Source organism: Natator depressus, chromosome 6 (assembly GCF_965152275.1).
Source record: "Natator depressus isolate rNatDep1 chromosome 6, rNatDep2.hap1, whole genome shotgun sequence".
NCBI classification, from domain to species: domain Eukaryota; kingdom Metazoa; phylum Chordata; order Testudines; family Cheloniidae; genus Natator; species Natator depressus.
The window spans coordinates 18,779,461-18,801,769 of NC_134239.1; the positions used below are offsets into that span (position 1 = coordinate 18,779,461).

The 22,309-nt window shown below is 48.3% G+C and overlaps 1 protein-coding gene across 1 annotated transcript in view; it reads right to left on the bottom strand.

Moving 5' to 3' along the window:
* Positions 1 to 798: 798 nt before the first annotated feature.
* LOC141988757 (NACHT, LRR and PYD domains-containing protein 3-like) overlaps positions 799 to 22,309 on the bottom strand; it is a 53,779-nt gene continuing 32,268 nt past the window's right edge. The window contains exons 9-13 of the mRNA XM_074954691.1: positions 18,598 to 18,768; positions 16,746 to 16,916; positions 9,615 to 9,785; positions 5,417 to 5,587; positions 799 to 2,352 (exon numbers count right to left, since the gene is read on the bottom strand). Of these exons, the coding sequence (XP_074810792.1) occupies positions 2,262 to 2,352; positions 5,417 to 5,587; positions 9,615 to 9,785; positions 16,746 to 16,916; positions 18,598 to 18,768 (775 nt within the window). The 3' untranslated portion in view covers positions 799 to 2,261. The remainder of the gene's footprint in view (positions 2,353 to 5,416; positions 5,588 to 9,614; positions 9,786 to 16,745; positions 16,917 to 18,597; positions 18,769 to 22,309) is intronic.

Below are 22,309 nucleotides of genomic sequence, written 5' to 3' on the forward strand. Positions count from 1 at the left end.
CTCCAGATTTACATGGTTGGAATGGACAGCAGAGTTTAGCCCCACAAAACTGTGTTCTTACCTCCTGAACAAAAGTCGCAGGAAACATGCAATCATGGTACAACACAGAGCAAATGAACTTGCTTCCCATGCTGCAGCTGCCTTGATCAAACCCTTTGTAACCATCACAGTGCAGGGTGGGATCCACATCTGGGCAGGGACTACACAGAGGGCTGTTCATGATGGTGATTGGCTTAAATTAGCTGTGAAGGAGACTGGCCACTGTGCAAACATCACCCACCAATTGGTGCGCAGTAGCCAATTATGCACTATGACATTCTGGGGTGCAATCCAGAGCAATGAGGGGTTGTGTCACCACCTGCCCTCTAACTTTGGGTGCCTTAAATGCTCTGCTGCTGTGGCTCACAGCCCAAATACCATCAGCCAGACAAGCATGCAGTCCCCTGATCCCAGCAGTCTGCCCATTCTTGTCTCTATCACCTTATGCAGGGGTGACCCCAAGCACACTGCCAGCCGCGATTTCCCCCCAAACCATCTGCTCTGCAACGTCCAGCCCTTTCCAGGACCGTTCGGAGGAACAATAAGGTTCATTTGCTCCTCTAAAGAGACAAAATGCACAGCTTAGCATTTTAATTGGAGTTAGCAACCACTTCAGTTCAAACACAGCACTGGGTTGGTTTACATTCAAAGTAAAGCAAGTTTATTAAACAAAAGTCACAGGTTAAGCAACACCCAATAGAAGGAATAAAGCTAGAGAGGGTTACAAACAAACAAAAGTGAAATACACTTTCTAGTGGCTAAGGCTTAACTCAGCAAGCTAAAGCCTTGGTTCAAGGTCGATTTCTTACCAGTCTTTTTCTTTCCAGCCAGCTCTCTCTCTGTCAGAGACTTCCTCAAGAAATATAAGGTGCAGGTTTCCCTTGTCTTCCTAGGTGAAAGATCATTGCCTAAGCAAGTTTCTCACCGATGTTCTGTTCCCAGAGAGACTTCAAGCCCCTTGGCTGAAGGGCCCAACTTTCTCAGCTTGCAAGAGCTCTACTCCTTTGTGTCTGTCCAGTGATGGATAACTTAGGGGGTTCTCTACCCCAGCCTTTAGAGTCCAGTAAAGTTTTGACAAGCCTCTCTCCCAAAGTTCACTGACCTTGCTTCAACAGGCAGCCAGTCTTCAGCCATTTATCAGCTGAAGGGGGGAGTTCAAGCTTTTGGGGCGGGGGGGAGAAGAGAGGGATGATTACATTGCCGGTGAAAGAGCAGCCAGAATTGGGAGAGAGCTAGCTGAATGAGGACTATGGCTGTAGAAGGTTGTTGCATCAGGTATCACTAGAGCAGTAGCTTCTGTTTGGGCACATAGGATTTACTATAAGGCTTTTGAAAATGCCAAGGATATGCCATAAACTTAACCATCTCCTTGTCCTGCACCTTTGATCTCTGCTCCCAGGTGGCCATTCAGGGTTCTAAGGGGTCACCTACACCAGCTTTCTGACAAAAGCCCAGAGAAATTAAAAGTCACTCTGATTTTGCCTGCACGAGCTTCTGAAGGTGTTGATCATAAGGGATAAGAAACAGGAACCATGAAAAAAAAAATATATATATATATATATATATATATATATATCTGAGGAACGATCCCTGAGGGCTCTCCTAGGCCTGGAGAATTCCTGTGCATTCGCAGAAACTATGGCAAGAGATACAAACTCTAAAGGACAGCATTATTTCTTGGTTCATGATCTTTACTGGACTCAACAAAACTGACACAGAAACGTACAGCCGGGACAAACAAATGCTGGAGATGTAATATGGAAAATGCCGGCTTAGTTGCTGTGGAATTGTGTAAAACTACAAGACCTTTATAAATACACAAACAACAGTGACTGAGCTGTTGTAACAGAGTGACAATTCCCCTCTGGATCTGAGGATGGTTCTTGAGTCTCCCTCCTGCACGTAGGGAGACTGAAAAGGGAGGTTACCAGATCTCTCATGATCCCACACTTGGGCCCTGATCTGCATCCTCCCTCCCACTCCCTCCCCCCACAAACCAGCTACCCCCTCTGAGGTCAGACCAAGCATGGAGCAAATCCAGCTCCTACTCCTGAGCCTCTCACACTCAGGCAGGAGGGCTGGGCCTGACAATCTCTACTCAGCCCCGTACCACAGATGCTGAAATATGTTGCTGGGGTCCCCCTTAAAAGCCTGCTTCCTCAGCTAGTGGGAGGGCAGCCAGTTCAGAGCCTCGCTCATTCCGTGGCTCCCACTCACCAGCCCTACCATATCTCTATGACCAGATCAGGTTTTGTGTCTTTCACAGCATCCAGCTCCGCCTGGGTTTCCTCAGTTACACTCTGATAGCCCAAGCTGTGGGGAAAACAGGGAAGGAAAAGGACGTGTTAATTCTCTCTGCAGACAACACCCGAGCCCACAGCCCCTATAAAGCACCATGAGCTGCACCCACAGGATCTGTGTCACGCCACTGCCTTGCCTGCTGATCTCACTGCCAGCAGGTGCCTTTCACAGACTATCAGGGTGGGAAGGGACCTCAGCAGGTCATCTAGTCCAACCCCCTGCTCAAAGCAGGGCTGATCCCCAATTTTTGCCCCAGATCCCTGAATGAGGCCCCCTCAAGGACTGAACTCACAACCCTGGGTTTAGCAGGCCAATGCTCAAACCACTGAGCTACCCCTGCCCCCTTTTCTGTTGGGAGAGGGGAGAAGTACTGGTGCAGCCTGTAGCCTGGCCAGCCTGCTCCCTGCCCCCACTCCCACTCATGATGTGAGCTCTGGGCAGGGATAGCAATGTCCTTTCTGCCTGTAAAGGGCTGGACTGTGCAGCCCTTGCTCAGGGTGGTGAGCATTTATGGACACGGACAGTCCCATTGATCATTGTGGGGCTACTCAGCGCACACAGGGAGCAGGGGCTGCAAAATCCAGCTCACAGAATCTCCCCATGGAAGCAGCGTGATCTCAGCTGTCATTGCTGCATGAGCTCCCTACAGGGCTTCAGTAACGCCGTTCTTGTAGGGGTTGAGTTTGCAGCAGCTGTTGTGGGGCTGCAGATGGCTTTAAGTGCTTTGTCACCTACATGATTACTTGGATTGTCTTGAACATTATTGTGTGTCGTGGGGGGGGGGGGCAGGGAGGGGCTAGGGGTTCAAATCTGGGGTCATCTGAGAAAAAAGTTCTTGAGATACAGGGCCCCCCCTGCAAAAAGTCATGGGATAGAAGAATCAGACATTTTTTATAAAACTTTTTTGCCCACACCAGTGGCTCAAACTATGGCTCTGACCCTCCCCAAATCTATAGCAATTTCTCTCAGATAGCACATCCCACCCACTGCCCCTTTGGGAAGCAATATTTAAGAAGTTATTCAAGATAAAGTTTGGAACCTCAACATGGGTCAGCCCAAAGTGACTCTCCAAAGAGAGTAATACACCTGTGGCAAATGTAGGGCTCCACTGCTAAGCAGAGGCTTTACTGGCAGTCTGCTGTTGCAGCAACTGGTGGCTCAAGAAGAAATGCTGTGGATTTTGAACCACAGTAGTGGCTGTGGTCTGCCCTGCCGTTGGCAGCTTTCAGCCAACATGTGATGCGCATGTTACTCATATTCGACAGAGGTTTGTTTTGCCCAGAGACCAACATTTCTGGTGTAATAGCAATATTTTAAGTTGCTCTAAATTCCACACGCAGAATCCACACTGTATTGTAGGAGTATTGTTCAAGGAAAATAGCATTAACTAACTAGAGTGAAGATGAAAGACTCTGGTATGCAGTTAGGGTGATGGAATCATGACTCAAACGCTTCCCCTCTTTCCTAAACCATGGGACTCAGTGTTATCAGAGAAAAAGCAAGTTGTTGGGTCATTTTGTCAAGAGGTTCCTGATACACAGCCCTGTAAACTGAGCTCGTAACTCTTGTGGTGCAGAGCTAGGGAAAAGACTCTAACCTTCATGAAACTAACCTCTAAGACTCTGACCTTCATGAAACTGATAGCATGGCCTGCCCCCGAGATTAGCTATTGAACAGGACCAATGACTCGTTTAGAAATATTTCGAGGGTTACTGCACTACATAAGCATTAGTACCTCTGATTATAGACAGCAAGACATCAAATGAGACCAAGATAGGGAGCGGAGAGCAGGCATGCTCACTGCATGGCATAGGTCCACAAGAGCCGAAACCACAAGGAGGGAGAATGAGAGCACCCACCCAGATGGATGGAGCAGTTCACACCTCTCATCCCTATTGTTTCATCTCCCCAGGCTGTTCTCATTCAGCTAAGAACACTCCATTGAGATGACTGGGCCACTCACACCTCTCTGAGCCTCCTATGCTGCAAAAGAATGTTTAAAGCCCCTTTCCCCATACACTAGGCCCAGATTAGGGGTATGGTCTCCACAGCTCCACTCTCCTGCCCATTCCCACCTCCAGCTGGTACATTCACCTCCCTATAGCCCCTCAATCCTTACGAGGGGTTTGGAGCGGCAAGGAGTAGGGTGGAGCTTGGGTGGTGTGTGGGGTAACCCTGGGGCATAGGGTTACTCAGGCTGTGGCTGGCAGGGGCTGGGAACAGCAGCACCAGTACACCGGAGGGGGGCGGGGACCAGCCTGCAAGCAGGAAAGGAGACGCAATTTGTTTAGAGAAATATACAGTAATAGTCACATCAGATTTCTTCTATATAATAGGGTGCTGCTATGTTACAGATTGAGCATTCATTTTATTTTCTTTCGGGAGAGCAGGAGTGACCGCTGCAGTTCAGGGCAGCGCGTGCATGTGTGGGGTTGTTATTATTGCCTTAGTGAGTAAAGTCATTGTGCTTGTCACATCAAGATATGCTGCATTTCGGGTTTGCTAGAAGCCACTAGACTCTGTCCTCAGCTGCACCAAATTTATACTCAGCACCGCTGAGGTGACTTGGAAGTGAAGAAATAGACTAAGTGACCTTTCCCCTACTCTGATCCTGAGCCAGAATAACTCTGGTTTAACTGAGAGAAATCTCAGGGCTGCTCTAAAATTACTCCAGCTGCTGTGTCTGCCTAAGATTTGGTGGAGCATATTCTGCCCATCTTGCCCTTTATATAGGCCCTCCATACCCCTGCACACCCCCTCAGTTGAGGCAGAGTTGGGGGGCACACAGTTGGCTATATCTGCTTTGCCCCACCAAAGGATTACCCTGTGTCAGCAGAATCCGTGGCTGCTGTGTTAAGGCAGCTGCCCAGCCTAAAAGGGGTCAAGGGTTGAACTCGACTACATTATTCAATTGTTTAACTAGCAAAATGTGACCAGTGAATACATCAGTGGGTCTCTGTTCTTTGTCTCAGGAGCAAAGAGGGCTGGTCCATGGCTGGGTTCCATGCAGGGTATTGTGATCCTGGTAAATGGAGTATAACTCACAACACCACCGTGTTCACCAGCTGGTACTTACCTTATTTTGTGCAGTTTGCAGTTGGGATGTTTCAGTCCCTGACACAGCAGCTGCACGCCTGTATCTCCCAGTTTGTTCCTCCCTATATCTAGCTCGGTCAGATGCTGGTTCGTGCTTAGCGCAGAGGAGAGACCTCCACAACAAGCAGCAGTTAGACTGCAATGCTCCAACCTGCAGCAGACAGATACAGAAAGGAAGAGACTACTTGTTTACAACACCTGTGTTCTCCTCCTTGACATCAGTGTCTCTCTCTCAAGAGACTGAATTCAGAGACAGAGAAAAATCTGCTATTTCTATTTAAATCATCATCAAAATACTCCTATAAAAAGTTCAAAGCTCCTAAGGCAGAATCAACACTACAGCAAAACCCCAGCAACATCAAAATAAATATTCAAACGGGAACTCAGCCAGCCAGCCAGACCCACAAAAATCTCTTTCCTATCCCTTCATTGCTCTGGGAGGCATCCCTCAGTGACCCTCAGCAAACCCAAAACCCTCATCCAACAAGTGTCTTTTACAACATGCCCAAGTGGTCCCCAGATTCAGGCTATTTTGTGCCAAGGAGGGAAGTAAGTTCCAGAGCACCCTGACAGCTGGCCCCTCTCCTTTATAACCAGGAGGATCCAACTGAGATGCCCCTACTCACTGCAGCTGTGGCAGTAGCGTGGGAAGAAGTAATCCAACAGGCCAGTTAGATCTTTATAGCTCATAGGCTCATAACCAACACCTTAAACTCCACCCAGAGACCAGCTGTCAGCCATTGCAGATCCCAGACCACCGGATCATGTGCTCACTGCGAGATGCCTCGCTCAGTAAGCGAGTCATTGTGTCTGCACCAGCTTCGCTCTCTGAATGGTTTGAAGTGTAGCCCGCTACTACTCAGAATGCTTTGGTAATGAGTGGATTCCTTTCCACGTGCCCGGTTATACCAGTTACCCTGTATTCCACAAAGGGATGGTCAGCCAAGAATGGAGCAGGGTGGATAGGATGTAGATGCATTTCTAGTGGGGTGGGGGAATACCTCACTACACAGAAGGAAATGCCTGGGAAATAGGTCACAAGCTCATTCATTGCCAGCACTCTGTTTCCCTGCAGGTTAAGCAAATGAAAACCACTACTGCTGTGTAAACTGGCCTGGCTTTCTCAGAAAGTAACCCAGTGCCTCAGACTGTGAAGCCCAGCTTGGGAGAGCAGGGACCCTCACACCACCCAAATTTCCCCTTGGGCTACTGTGAAGGACCTAGGTAACAATTTAGAACCAAAGCCAAATGGCTCTTTAATATCTCATGGACAATATTACTGTGGCTGTGTTGGTCCCAAGATATGAGACACACAAGGTGGATGAGGTAAGGTCTTTTAATCGGACCAACTTCTGTTGGTGAGTGAGACAAGCTTTCAAGTTTACTCAGAGCTGAAGAAAAGCTCTGTGTAGCTCAAAATCTTGCCTCTTCCTCCGCAACAGAAATTGGTCTGAAAAAAGATATTACCTCACCCACCTTGTGTTTTAAATATCTTGAGTAGATTGCCATTGCCTTCGCCTTCAGGGTCACTTGACCCATGTTGCAATTTGAAAGAATAAACCAGGTCTGGGTAATTTTTATGGACTTTATATAAAAGATTAAAAAAAAAACCAATGAACATACATATCACTGACTAACTTTCTACAATTCCACTAAACTAATTAAGAATGGAACACCACAATGATCAAAATCAAGGTCACAATGGAGGTTGATTCACTAGATGAATTAGTTAAAATTATCAAATCAAGGTAGCAAGTAAGCAGACCAAACTAGGCAGCTGACACAAGAAAGAATTTCTTTTGTTGATCCTGCATTAGGAGAATTAAGGAGGAGCCGTCTTCCCTGTAATCTAAAGCCCCAGCCAGCGTTCCAGACAGCAAGACATGAGTGTCCATCCTGGTCTGAGGCCCTTGCAAAGAAATCACTCTTTGGGTGATCTCATTTGGCAAGTCACCACTTTCATACTTCCCTCTTAAATCCCTGTATTGTTACAAGCTATTTTCTATATTCCCACTTCCCTCCACCTTTCACATAGTAAATAGCACAGAATCTTTCGAAAAAGCCTAAACCCAGCAGTGATTCATAGAATCCCAGGGTTGGAAGGGACCTCAGGAGGTCATCTAGTCCAACCCCCTGCTCAAAGCAGGGCCAATCCCCAATTTTTGCCCCAGATCCCAAATGGCCCCCTCAAGGATTGAACTCGCAACCCTGGGTTTAGCAGGCCAATGCTCAAACCACTGAACTATCCCGCCCCTGCATTGTTAAATCACACACAATAGCAGCTTTTGGAACACCACCCAGGAGAACATCAGTAATTATAGAGGACAGACATGGACATTTGGTGTTCCCTCCTAGGGAGCTATTAATGCTGCCACTCTGCCTCCAACACTCCCACACATGGTGGTGGAGCCAGGAGGCATCCCTCATAGAGGACAAAGATAAAAAGAAAAGGGTCAACCTCCTTCTGCTTTGTTTTTTAGGATCTTTACCTCAGGTGATGGTTGTTTACTGAAACCAAGTGACGGAATCACATGGTGAGAGCTCCTACTGCCAGTGGGGTCTTTCAGGCAGTAGCAGACTGCTCAGGCTGGCACAGCTAATGACCAGAATCTTTCACCTCTTCTTCCTCTGGACAGCCCAACCAGGGAAGAGAAGGGAACTTTGCTTCAGATGTTGCTGGTGAACCAAGAGAGCTCCCTTCTCTTCCACGTGGACTTGTTACAGAGCAATGACTGCAACACCCTAGTCACTGAAGATGGTGCAGTACAGCAAAGCCTGCCAGCTTAATAGGAGCCAATCAACCTATTTCCATTGGGGATTCCTGACACTTGGTGATAATTGCTGGGCTAATGAGACAATTGGCTCAGTAACTGGGAGGAACAGGAAGCTGGGTGGAGGAGAGAAGCTGTGGGGCAGGCTTCCCCTGGTGTATAACTGTGCTCTGCCCTGCCCAGTCTGAAAATAGAGGATTAAAGGTACATGTGATGGAAAGGTAACAATGTGTTTGTAATGGAGAGGCTGTGAAAACTGGCTAGGCAGTGCTGCACACTGGATAGTTGGAGAAGTGCCTTGTGACAGGCCTTTACCGTGATAGGTGTCATTTCATGCTTCCTCCATCTCAGGAACCATCTTTGTAGCTTTGGGCCAATTAGATGGTCCATGCATTCTGGATGCAGTTGATGTGGCCCAATTCTCTTGCAGCACATAATCTTTAGCCCTTTCATTCTCTATCCTCTACCCAGTGACAGGAGAAGAGCATCCGTCTGTTCCATTAAAGCAGCATCAATTCCATATCCTAGCCTGAATCCAGACTGTGCTGGGTCTGGAATGTTGGCTTCAGTCAGGTGGAGCTTGTAGTTGGCCTTTTCTTAGCTTCTCTTTGAACTTGCTCAGGAATGGGAGGTTTGACGCTGGTCAGTTGTTGGCTAGAGCAGAAGTTCCAGGGTGAGCTAACGGGACCTACAGTGCTGTCAAACTTGGTGAGAGCTGCTGCCTAGGGAGAGGGGCAGGCTGAGGAAGAGACGGGTGAAGGACAAAGCACCCTGGCTGCTCCCATAGACAGTCCCCAGCTAATGATTATTTCTACTGAATTTCTTCATCCTTTCCTGCTTCCCTTTTTCCTCTTTCTGAGGTAGTTAGGTTTGTCCCAGGATTCATTTATTACAATGAAGACAAAGGATTTGAATGACAGAGGGTTATTCTAGTCAAATTGTGAAATCTCCTACACTGTGTTTTCATTCACACACAGTGAGTAAATTAGTTGAAGGGTCTTCAGTAAAATACACTGCATTTATGGTGCATGTAGAGTGGCTGTGTGATCTAATTTCTCATCTAATACCAGGTGATAAATCTACATACCAGTGGGTCTCTTTCTGACTCCTTGGGAAGACAGTAGGTGTTTAAGGGTTGTTGATGCATTCATTAGTGCTGGGATAGAATATCAGGGTTGGAAGGGACCTTAGGAGGTAATCTTCTAGTCCAACCCGCTGCTCAAAGTAGGGCCAATCCCCAATTTTTGCCCCAATCCCTAAATGGCCCCCTCAAGGATTGAGCTCACAACCCTGGGTTTAGCAGGCCAAGGCTCAAACCACTGAGCTATCTCTCCCCCCTCTAGTAGAAAGAGCTGAAATCACAATAGTACAATATCAATAGGCACAGAGGAACCAGCTGCTACTTACCCTAGTTTCTGCAGTTTGCAGTTTGGATGTTTCACTCCCTCACACAGCAGCTGCACTCCAGAATCTCCAGGTTCGTTATACCCCAGTTCCAGCTCTGTCAAGTACTGGCTAGTGCTGAGAGCGGAGGAGAGATCCCCACAACAATCAGCTGTGAGATCACAACCCCACAACCTGCAGGAGACAGAAACACACAGAGAAGGAAACTAGTAATTCTTTCACTGATGTCAGTGTCTGTCTGGAAAGGGATAGTTCATTCAGAAGAGACCAGTCACGGGGCTCTAGCAGGAGGCTGTGGGACTGTTGACACCAACGACCCCTGTGTGGATTCCTGTCCACAAGGGAATGTTCAGATGAGCTGAAGGGAGGGCAGCAGCCTACAGGGGTGTTTGTAATGGGCTAGAGAATCCTAACAGGCGCTGAGTAATAGTTCAAACCCTTTCCCAGTGCTTGTACTCAAGCTCCTTTCTGCTTATGCAAATTCGATCTAAAGCTGCTGTGTGAGCTCCTCTGCCTCCCCCAAAACATTCCCCAGTGCCTAAAACTACACCTATATCATCACTGCAGTTACCCCAGCTCTGGATGTCTAGTTCTGGGAACCCAGGTTAGCCAACCATGGGCATTGAGTGTCCACACTGCTAAGCCACACTCGAGTCATACCTCTGCAGCTTTGTCCACACTGGCGCTGCACTAACCCAGGTCAGGTGCCAGGACTTCTGGGGGCATATCCCATGGTTCTTAGCATTGTACTAAACTGCGCCACTCTATGGTGTGAGCCTCTGGCCAGCTAGTAGTATGCTGGGGTGAGGCTCTCCCAGACAGCAGTACAATTCAAGTGCTGTGTAAGACACAGCAGGCTGCATGGAATGTGGGGTTTAAACACCAAACTGGTGCATCTATGCTGGTTAGTCTAAGGTGCCACTAGTACTCCTTTTCTTTTTGCAAATACAGATTAACACGGCTGCTACTCTAAAACCTGTGCTGGGAAGTATCTTCTGGTGTAGAAGATGGGCATAGGTAGACAGGCAGGAAAATATGGCCCTGAGGGAACTGTGGCAAGGCAATGGAGGACTGCCAGTGCCTGAGTTAAGTAACCTAGGTTCCAACCTGCATCCACATGCAAAGTGGGTTGGTTTCAGCCTGAGTTAATGTGGAACCTGAGCTCTAATCTATACTCTAGACCAGTGGTCTCCAAACTGTGGGGCATGGAAGAATGTCCTGGGGGCACGGTGAGGCCCATGCCAGCCCACATGGAGTGATGGGGAAAGAGTGCCACCCAGCCCCACCGTACCCCAGCTCCACTCTGGCCTGGCCCCGAGCCCAAGCTGAGACCCTGGCTCCACTCCCGGCAGCAGCTTGGCCCCCAGCTTCTGGCCCCCACTCTCGGCCATGATTCCATTCTCTGGGAGAGCGCAGAGACATTCCATTACTGGTAAAGGGGGTGGGGGGTGCAAGAGGAAATGTTTGGGCACCACTGCCCTAGTCAAATAAGCTAGCCATGGCTTACAGCACTTCCAAACCTGGGTCAAAGGCTTTTGTCTGTGGACAGCAGAGGACTTAGGGCTAAAGCCTTGGTAACAGCCCAGGTTAACTCTGCAGTAACTACATACCCTATCAGCCAGGGCATGTGGGAGCCAAACCCCTTCCAAACTGGAAGACAGGTGACATTTTTTCCTCACAGCCAAACTCCAAGCTACGTATATTACTGATAATAGAACGCACCCTGCTCCCAGCCCACCTGTTTAACACAACTGCGTTCCCTGTTCCCCAAGAGACTTTCTGGGTCTGTAATAAATGACTTCCTTCCCTTGCCTGTATCAGAACCACTTACAAAGGGTGGAGGTGGGGTTCACAATGCTTATAAAATGAAAGAATTCACAGTGAATCTGACTTGTGCTCCTTGTAAGGTTCCAGACCTGGGACACATGATCTCACTGCATGATGGTATGCAGACTCCACAATCAAAAAAAAAATCCCTCTGACGTGAGCATGTTTCTTGGCCGATTGAATTGCTATGGGAAGTCTGTAGTTAACCTCCATGGCTGAACCCTTTAACTTGCTACATATAAAAGAAGCCTGGTATTGACCACAGAATATATTACTGGGTCATTCTGGGACACTCAAGATGACATGAAGGAAATTCCTTAGTTTTCTATGTACCACTGCTAGGAGTCTGGGTAATAAATAGGAGGAATTGGAAATGCTCACATGAGAAATTCTGTCGTAGTTGGTATTACTAGAACCTATGGGAGGAGTCACATGATTAGAATGTTTAAATTAATGACTACAACCTATTTAGTAAGGATAGGAGAGGATAAAAGACAGGTTAATGGCAATTAATATAAATCAGAAATTAAGAAGTGCAGGCAATTGATAAGTGAAGCTAAAAGTCTCAACAGCAAAAGCATCTATGGACAATATGGTTAAGAATAATGAAAAGGATATTTTTAAAATATATCTGTAACAAAAAGTAATCCTAACAATAGTGTAGGTTCATTACTAGATGGAGATAGTAAAATTGTCAACAATGATGCAGAAAAGGCAAAAGTATTAAATATCTGCTTTTGTTTTGTAGCTGACAGGAATTAGAGTCATAGGACTGGAAGGGACCTCAAGAGGTCATCTAGTCCAGTCTCCTGCACTCTTGGGAGGACCAAATATTATCTGGACCATCCCTGACTGGTGTTTGTCTAACCCAGGGGTGGCCAACCTGTGGCTCCGGAGCCACACGCGGCTCTTCAGAAGTTAATATGTGGCTCCTTGTATAGGCACCGACTCCGGGGCTGGAGCTACAGATGCCAACTTTCCAATGTGCCGGGGGTGCTCACTGCTGAACCCCTGGCTCTGCCACAGGCTTGGGCCCCACTCCACCCCTTCCTGCCCCCTCCCCTGAACCTGCAGTGCCCTCGCTCCTCCCCCCAGAGCCTCCTGCATGCCATGAAACAGCTGATCGGGAGGTGCAGGGAAGGACGGGGAGGCACTGATCAGCAGGGCTGCCGGTGAGTGGGAGGCACTGGGAACGGGGGGAGGAGGGGGGCGGGAGAGAGCTGATTGGGGGCTGCTGATGTATTACTGTGGCTCTTTGGCAACGTACACTGGTAAATTCTGGCTCCTTCTCAGGCTCAGGTTGGCCACCCCAGTCTAACCTGCTCTTAAAAGTCTCCAGTGACTGGGCTGTTGATAAGTAAATCTTGGGAAACTGAGGAAGTTCCAGAGGACTGAAAGAAAGCCAATGCTGTGCTGATATTTTAAAATGACAAATGGAACGAACGGAGTCATTTGGCCTCCCATCAACCCAGGAAAAAATAATGGAACAGCAGAGATGGATCTAGTAATAAAGAGGTAAAGGACTGAATATCAATAATGGCAGTCAATGTAGTTCATGGAAAACAGGTTTGTCGGAGAGTCTGGTTGATAAAGGTAACTACTGAGATGATGTACTTAGACTTCTGCAAGAAACCTGATTTATTAGCACACTGCATTTGGATTAAAAAAACAGCACTGTACAAAAAAAAATCAATACAACACCTATGAAGTGGATTGAAAACTGGCAGACTGATAGTTCTCACCCCATCCATGTATTGTAGGTGTTCCCTTTTTTCCTGCTGGTTAGAGATGGCCAAAATTTGACAGCCAGCCAGCGACTAGAACCGCCCCTCTGTGGAGCTCCCAGAATTCTCTGCCTCCACTCCTGGGTAATCAGCACACCAGGGATCTCCTCTTTGTGGCAGAGTCTCAAGTTCTTTTTAAATTGGATTCCACTGGAGGCTCATACAAATGACTCTAAACTGAAGTACGCTATATTAAATTATAAAAATAGCAATGAGCAGGGTCCCTTTTGGTTAAGGGGTTTTCCGAGCCAGTCCTGCATCTGCTCTGGCCACACCTCTCTTCCACAAGAGGGATCGTTTTGGGGACAGTCCGTCTTTTCTCCTTTAACTCTCTGGTCATGGATGAGAGAGGAAAGAAGAGGGGCCATGAGTGCTCTGATGGTGGAGGTCTCTCAGAGCCAGGACCTCAAGGGCCCATTTGCCCCAGTTGTAGGTAAGAGCCTGCAGCCAAACCAGAGAGTGGTATAAGAGAAGCCATGTCCCCCTGTTGTCCTCTACACATAGGGCACAGCCCCCTCAGAAGGCAGGGCTACAATGAAACAGTGGCTCAGCTTGTAGAGTGCCTGCCAGGCCATCTGGTGCCGGAGCTGCCGGGGGGCAAAGCAGATTTGGAGGCTCCCAGTAGTGCAGTGAGCAGAGCTGGCTGAAAATTCTGAATTTTTTTTTTAAATGGAAAATGGCTTTGTTCAACTACATAGAAATGTCCATTTTTTGTGAATTTGTGTGTGTGTGCGGGGAATTCACAACCAGCTGTTACAGTCAGCTCCTTCCTGCCTCTGAGGAGCACAGGCCAGCACCTCCTGCCCTCCCAACCTTACAAAGGACAGGCCAGAGGGTAAGTACCCAGCCAACCCTCAGCCCTCACACCATTCAAAGGGATCCTCATCCCTCTACAGTCCTGGGAGTTCCCCTGAGAGATAAACCAAGGTACTAGCTTTGTCTCAGCTATTGCAAATGATGCCGTCCTCTGAAATATGAAGGCACGGGTGTCCAGCAGACACACACGCGCCCAAGGTCAGAGTGAAGGTTCGCATTACAGTGCGGTCGTGAGGAACGCAATGCGTGCGTTGTGTTACTGCACACGGCAGAGCATAGGACTTATGGAGGAGCAGAGTCTGGCAGTGGAAGTGGTGAATGTGTTTTGTGAGGGGTGACGATATTTAAATGGGATGTTTTCTTGTTTTCAAGGGTTTGTTTGCACATTCCTCTTGTGCAACACTTGTGGTTGGGTTTGAATTGGACCTTTTCTCAAAAAAGACGCCCTAGTTCAAACGGGAATTAATTCAGGGAAGTTCTCTGGCCTGTATTGTACAGGTCAGACTACCTGTCACAAGGTCCCTTCTGGCCTTCTAATCTATATGCATGAGGACAGATGCACGGATTTAGCGCCAATACTTTTGGGTAAGACAATGCCAGTGTGGAGGGCAAAGCCTGAGTCCATTCAGCCATGGCGAGTTGGACACATTGAATTGCCTGGGGTTCGCTCGTTCAAAAAACCAGTTGAAACTCCAACAATACAAGTTTAGTGCATGAGGCCTATGAATCACCCACCAGACCAAGTTGTGATTTTTGAGGGTCAGGGAGCTGTACTGTCCAAAGGTTAATTTTACACTGAACATGAAAGACAAGGGGATGGGGTGATGCACTTTCAGAAAGGTCAGTGTCCTATAGCAAGCCCATTGGGGGGCAGGGAGGAAAGAAACTGAGAGGAAAGAAAGAGACAGGAAAATGGGGGCATAGTGTGAAAGGGAAGAGAGAACTCGCATGAAGATCAGAGACCAGGTTGGGGCATTGACAGATGAGCAGCTTTGTCCAGCCAGAGGCTCAGAGGCAGGGCTTCTGACAGTTGTAATGGAGGTATATTTGATTGGTTGAAACCCAAAGATGTTTCCCCCAATGAGCTGGAAATTTCATAGTTCCAGGCTCAGCCAAGCAACGAAAATGGAGCTGAATTTGGGGCAGATGAGGTACCATCACATTCCTGAGCTGTCTGACCATTTGGCATCACTGCCTCTCATGCCACCATCTGTGAATGACACACTCCCAACCCTCCTCCAACCTATGAGGGATAAAAGGGGCAGGACTCTGCAGGGCCACACAGATGGGAGGCACCAGTGAGCTGTAGGTTTTGATCCTCAGGAGGAGACAGGAGGCAGCAGGTGTCCTGAGCAGAAGGCTCCCAGAGCAAGGGGGAGGGAAGGAAAGTCAGTGGGGTGATGGGAAGAGAAACCACTGACAGATGGCTACTTTCCCTACAGAGAGGAGGGGTTTTGATAGTAGCTGGTGGATTCTCTTTTCTGCAGGCTGTGTAATGGAGAGTGGCACCTTATCCTCAAGAGGGAAGATAAGGAAGAGGCACTGATGGTGAGAATAAAAGAAGAAATCAACTAGCCCGGAGTTGAATCCCATCCATCTACACACAGACAGGCAGAGTTTTGAGGCTTCCCTTGATGGCTGAAGGGGAAGAGATGGGGACAGAAGCAGCTCAGCCCTCCAGGCTGTGGATCTGATGTTCTTGGGGGGTGGGGGGGGGAATTGGGATCCCTGCATTAGGGGTTAGTGGCACTAACCCCAAACCTCCAATGATGGACCTTAGCTGGGAGGCTGATTTTGCCATTCACTCTGCTTGTGCTTTTGTAGCTTTTCAAGAGATCTCAGCATCCAACGTGCAGGCCTCTGGAAAACTTGGGCAGAAGAGTGACAATGGGAGCTGCTGGGTTCTGAGCAATTCTGAAAATCTGGCCCAAATTCCCAGGAGCACCCCACACCAGGTTTGAAGTTCAGCCACGAAAGAAGAACCACCGAGCAGACATGTACTGGAATAGAAAAGGGAGGAACCACAGCTTGCCCCAAAGGGTTTTGTGTTTTATAATGAGTCCAACATTGGCCTCTGTTCTAACCTGCCCGGTTTGTTACTGTGACCACACCTCCCCACTCCCAAAAGGGCTGCACTTTAAAGGGTATTTCTCCAAACTGGTGGCGCCTCTCAGCTGAGAGAGGCTTCCGCCCCAACTCTGTGAATTTCAAGGCAGGAGCTACCATGGCTAGGGCTGAAGCTGAAACCACACTGGATAGTTCAGCTCAGATTGGGAGGTTAAGAATCCTCCAGCTCCCGGAACCTCTTTTGCCTTAATAAATTTTAAATCAATATGTCAAGGTGTCAAAAGTCATCAAAGTTCTCTACAAAACAGGCCGCTAGCTGAAGGGGAAAGACTGCACTATTTTAAAGCAAATGCATTTTAGTAAAGAGTTGTTTTAAAAAAAAAAAATCTATTTATTTGCTAAATATCAGGGGGCTGTGGAGCCAGCTTCTGGTGTGGGCCCTGCTTTACTTAAAAATTTCCATTTTCCAAGCAGGACAGTCCAGTGCATGTTGTGAGCCAATGACGCAGGTGCTGGAGAGACACTAATCTCTCAGCATCTCCATGTAGCTGCAGGGAGCAGACATCAGCCACACACCCTGCCAAGTGCTTTACACAAAAGGACACCTGTAAATGCACAGAGGAGGCCAAATGTTACTTACCCCAGTTTCTGCAGTTTGCAGTTTGGGTGTTTCAGTCCCTCACACAGCAACTGCACTCCAGAATCTCTTAGATAGTCAATACCCAGCTCCAGCTCTGTCAGGCTGTCACTGATGCTGAGAACAACCGCGAGATCCTCACAGCAAGCATCTGTGAGAAGGAAATTTTTCAACCTGCAGGAGAGAGAAATGCAGAGACAAGCAATCACTGTGAATGGGGCTTGTCCCAGCTGTTATGACAGGTGGCCCCACCCACCCACTTCTCTCCCGGACCAATCAGCATTGAGAATGAGCCAGAAGCCCTGCCTCACCCCTAGTCTAATGAGAAACCAGTGTTTGGTGGGACTTCCTGCATAAGCCCTGCTCCATGCATTTCACTCTGACTGGACTGCCCTGGGAATGAGCCAGATGCTTCAAGCCCCAACCCTCTGCCATTGACCAATGAGGAATAAGGGGTGGGGAAAGACTTCCACCCTAAGCACCACCCCTAGTCCTTTCCACTGACCAACCAGAATTCAGGATGGCCCCTGCACTCCCATCTGTCAGAGTTTTAGAGTAACTGCACCTTTGATCCCCTTTGTGGTCTGCTCAAGGAAAACTCCCTCAGGCTTCTAGCTGTCACCTCTCTCTGGGCAGGGACCCGTGTCCTGTTCCCTTCTGACTGGGAGTTTAGGCTGGGGCAGCCACACTCTGATTATCCCCAGAAGGTCTGACTAAGTGCAGTCCCTGGACTTTGCTCTCTTTCCAAAGCCTATAATTGTGGTTTACTAGTGACCTACCCAGCACTCTCAAAGCAGAGTGCAATTATTTAAGGACAAAAACATACAGAGAAAACATAATACAATAACAGGATTTAAATGCTCCCCCCACCCCACATCACCCCTATGGAGACCCAGGCAGGTTCCAGTCCCAACAACCCTTCAGCAGGGTGGGGTCTTCCCTTGGACAAAAGGTCACAGCCATTTGTCAAATCAAAAAAGAGGACCCCTCTGTCAAGATCAACTTAGCCTTTTATACCAAACTTCTTGCTTTGCCCCCGCTCCCACAGTCTGATTAGCGATAGAGCAAATGGCCCTGCATAATTATTAGGCCCCGCTGGAAGGCAGGCATGGGATGCCTACAGAAGGCTGTGATGCATAAGAGCCTGCTGTCTAATTGGACAGCCCTTGAGCCTCTGTGGAGGATGCAATTAACTTGAGCTGGTCTGTAGGCTTGGGACAGAACACAGGAAGGCCCAGAGATGCCCGTTTGGGAAGATTTTCACAGGAAAAGCAAAAGGCACATCTAACAAAAATGCTGCGCCCTGCTAAATGTTGAGTCCTTGCTCCAACATAAGGGTGGTGGGGGCGAGATCTCCTCAGCAAAATAGCTGGTAAAAATGTATGTTCACCCTAATCTTGTTCTTGGAAGCATTTGTACTGTTGAGCTTAAATTTACTAAAAAAGTTCAGCCTGAAGCAGACACCCGATGTGGAAAATTTCCACCCAAGCAGTTAGAGTTCAGCCAATTTATAAGCAACTGAAGACAGACTTACAATAGGAAGTATCGGGCAAACTTAATAATAGGTGATACTACCAGCACATGTATTCAATTACAGGCAAAACACTTATTCCTCAAATTCAGAGAGGAAGAGGAGGAGTTTGGAGGTAAAGCTCCAGTCTGGGCCCATCTTTCTTTATATCTTCAAGTTTACAAACGTGACAGGCCATCGGGATGTTGTGAACAACTGACACATGAGGTGCTGCAGGGTTAGTCAGCTGTTAGCCTCACCATGTACTCGCCGGGAGCTGACAGTCTCACACCATCGGCACAGCCTGCTGAGTTCTTTACAGAAAAGGAACCTGTAAACACTCACCCCAGTTTCTGCAGCTTGCAGTTTGCATGCTTCAGTCCCTCACACAGCAGCTGCACTCCTGAATCTCTAAGGAGGTTCCCCCTCAGCTCCAACTCGGTCAGCGTCTGGTTGATACTGAGAACAGAGGAGAGATCCTCACAACAAGCAGCTGTGAGCTGGCAACCCATCAACCTGCAGGAGACACGTAAACAGAGGGAAATGAGCACCTCTGTCTGTCCTGTTCCCTCCGTGGGTTTTTATAGCAAGATTCCTTTATTCCGGGAATAAAATCACAGAGCTGCAGCAGTGGTTGCTGAGGACCATGTGAGGATTTCAATCCATGTGCAGCTGCAGCTCTCATTGATCCTGTATTCCACATATGAATGTTATTCTAAGGCAAAGTTCCCAAACTCCATCCCCTGAGCATAAGCATTGTAGCTTCTGCTAATGAAGAAACATTAAAGGAGGAGCCAGGGGAGAGGGAATAAAGGGAGGGACAGGATTCTCACTGGAAAATAGAGAAACTGCTCCTGCAGTCAAAGCTATATTTTAGTTTTGCAGGTGTAGGAAGCCTGTTGTTCTCTCTTGCTGTCTCATTTCTACTTAGGATTCAGCCACGAAGCCAGCCTCTATGGAGTACTTAGTTCTGAACATTCAGAATTCAGGGATGGGCTCAGTTTTGCTGAGGGTCAGGTCCCCCCATCCCTGTCCCATTTTCGCTAGGTTTGACCATACACTAGAAATAGCTGGAATTTCCATAGGGAGCCCAGTCTCGCAGGCTGGGCCTCCAATTAAATTGTTACAATCTTTCACCGTTGCAGACCCACTGTTGTGACAGCAGCATCATGGGAATGACTGTAGAGGCATGAGAAATTTGTGAAGAGCTAAAAAGTGGGATAAAATGAACCCAGAGCTAGTGTCTGTGTTACATATGGGCTCATAATGCTAGGGACAGACTGATAGGTGCCTCACAACTTCCCTAAAGAAAGCTCAAACGAACTTCCAGTGATGGTCAAGGCCAGATCCATGGCTGGTGTAAATCAGTGAAGCTACTTTGAAGTCAGTGGAGCGATACTGATTTGTACCAGCAGAAGATCTGGTCCCTAGTGTGGAAATTCACTGGCCATAAACTCCCTGACATGTAGTGTGAGTCACAATTTATCAATGGATGAAAATATACATGGATTGGTGTAGGAAGTGAAGACTGGGGAGGGAATTACAAAGGAAGCCAGTGGCTGCTCATGCTAATCTTTGTGTTTTACAGTTGGGATGTTTCAGCCTCTACAAAGTGGTGTCACTCCTGAATCCCCCTGGTTGAGACTGGAATTCCTTCTCTGGGACTGAAGGTAAATGTCACACGCAAAGTACAGCTCAGACAGTGTGCAGCAGCCAAATTATCTGAGCATATCACACCATGACTCTCAAACTGTACCAAACCCCCATGAGTTTCAGGATATCATTCCAAACCCTAGCAGTAGCCCTGATTTACAAGACTCGGAATAGCTCAAGGTGAGGCTGTCTCAGAGACTGTTCACCCACCCGTGATCCACCAACCTGACTACATTTTCCAGGGGCACTACAGCTAACAAAGTCCAGGTCAGACTCCCAGGGGCACAGGCAGAGCATTCTCAGCAGCAGGCCCCAGCTGGGGAGTGCTTTCCCAGGGAAGATCAGACTGAGCCTGGCCCTGTCCATGTTCAGATCTAAATGCCAGACCAGCCTCTCTGATCCCTTACAGAGACCTGCATTCAGGTAGCTCCAATTGCTGCCCAGCACACAGCCTTCCAGAACGTGGAGTGGCACAGGCTCGTACTCCAAGTTCAGAAAACCAGTAAAGTTTCCTCTGCCCCATCAGGAACAGGAGGGGCAAACCCTAAAGGTCAGAAAACCAGGACATTTCCCCAAGGAAAAGCAAAGCATCTTATACAAGGATAAATACGACGTTTACATTTCATAACCTGGCACAGCGGCCCTGTGTGCATCATCAACTTGATAACGTTACCTGTTACGGAACATTTCGCAAGTACTTCCCCCCGGCCCCTTCCAAAATATGAAGCAGCAGTGACCTCTAGTGACTGGCCAGAGGAACTACACTCCCTGCCTTCACTGGATTCCATCTGCAGTAGGGACAAGAGTCACAGGGTTGCCAAACCAGGGTCAGATGAGATACCTGACACTTGGCTGCCCTGTGGTCTGTACATAGTGGTCAGTGATGTCGCCTTGCTGCTGGGGAAATGCCTTTCCCAAGAGATACTGCTGCCTGGATCACTGTATTTTTTTAAAAAGTTGCATCTGACTATTCACAGCAGCTTGCAGTCCCCCGAGTGCTCCCACTGGGATGTGTTGCAAACTTCCAACCCCACATGTAGCAGTGACCTGAAATCCAGCAGCCAATGCTCATGCAGCTGCCCCAGTCTGAGATGGATTGGTCCCCAACTCACCCGAAGATCTCCTGAGAATGGGTAAAGCCTTCCAGAGCACCAATACAAACTGCCCATCAGTAGGCTCCCCCCGCCATCAAGCCCCCCCCTTTCTTGGTCACAGCAGCAGATCAGCCCCCAGTGCCCAGGCTGGGCCTGGCAATTCCTTGAGGCAACATGTTAGAGGCCCCCCTAAACCTGTTCATCAGTGTTGGAAAATGAATGTGATGTTGCAACTCACCCTACCCCAGTTGGAGGTCGCTGAGCAACAGGATTCTCGGGGGGATCATTCATCTGCTCCCACTGCCATTCCCACTTGTAGCAGAAAGGAGAAGGTCGCTCTCACCGGTTTCTCTGCAACTCCATTTGCTCCCAGGAAAATCTGGAAGCGCAGCTATCTCCTCCTACAGTTCTCTGCCAAACTCCCTTTCCGAGTGAGAGACTGAAGAGGCTTCATTCAGTGAAAGGTTTCAGTTCACTTCTGCCCCCAGATGACAAGGGTCTGACACAGAGGAGTGCTGGAGAGAAACTGTTTGCTATTTCCTGGCCCTGCCTAGTCCCATGACTTGGATCAATGTGATAATGGCCTGTCACATGACAGAGGACACCCACACACTGCTACCTTAGTAACTAGAAACATTTTTCTATTCCCGGAGGGGCCTCTTGTCAAGGGTATTTCTACAAACTGGTTGTTTCTCTTGGCTGAGCCTTGCCTCACTTCCCAGTGCGGGGACTTCACAGGCTAGAGCCACCTCAGACAGGAGGAAGCTGACACTGGTGAATGGTGCAGTTCACACTGTGCTGGCTGCTCAGAAGATGAATAAAGGGAGGTGTAGCTCGTAGAGCGAGCTGGCTTGTATTATATTCACTGCTTCACATTATATTCAGCAGTAATGCAAGAAACCTACAGGCCTGTGTCCTGTAAGACAGCAGTGTGCCCTTGTTGCCAAGAAGGCCAGTGGCATTTTGGGCTGTATAAGTAGGAGCATTGCCAGCAGATCGAGGGACGTGATCGTTCCCCTCTATTCGGCATTGGCGAGGCCTCATTTGGAGTACTGTGTCCAGTTTTGGGCCCCACACTACAAGAAGGATGTGGAAAAATTGGAGAGAGTCCAGCAGAGGGCAACAAAAATGATTAGGGGTCTGGAACACATGACTTATGAGGAGAGGCTGAGGGAACTGGGATTGTTTAGTCTGCAGAAGAGAAGAATGAGGGGGGATTTGATAGCTGCTTTCAACTACCTGAGAGGTGGTTCCAGAGAGGATGGTTCTAGACTATTCTCAGTGGTAGAAGAGGACAGGACAAGGAGTAA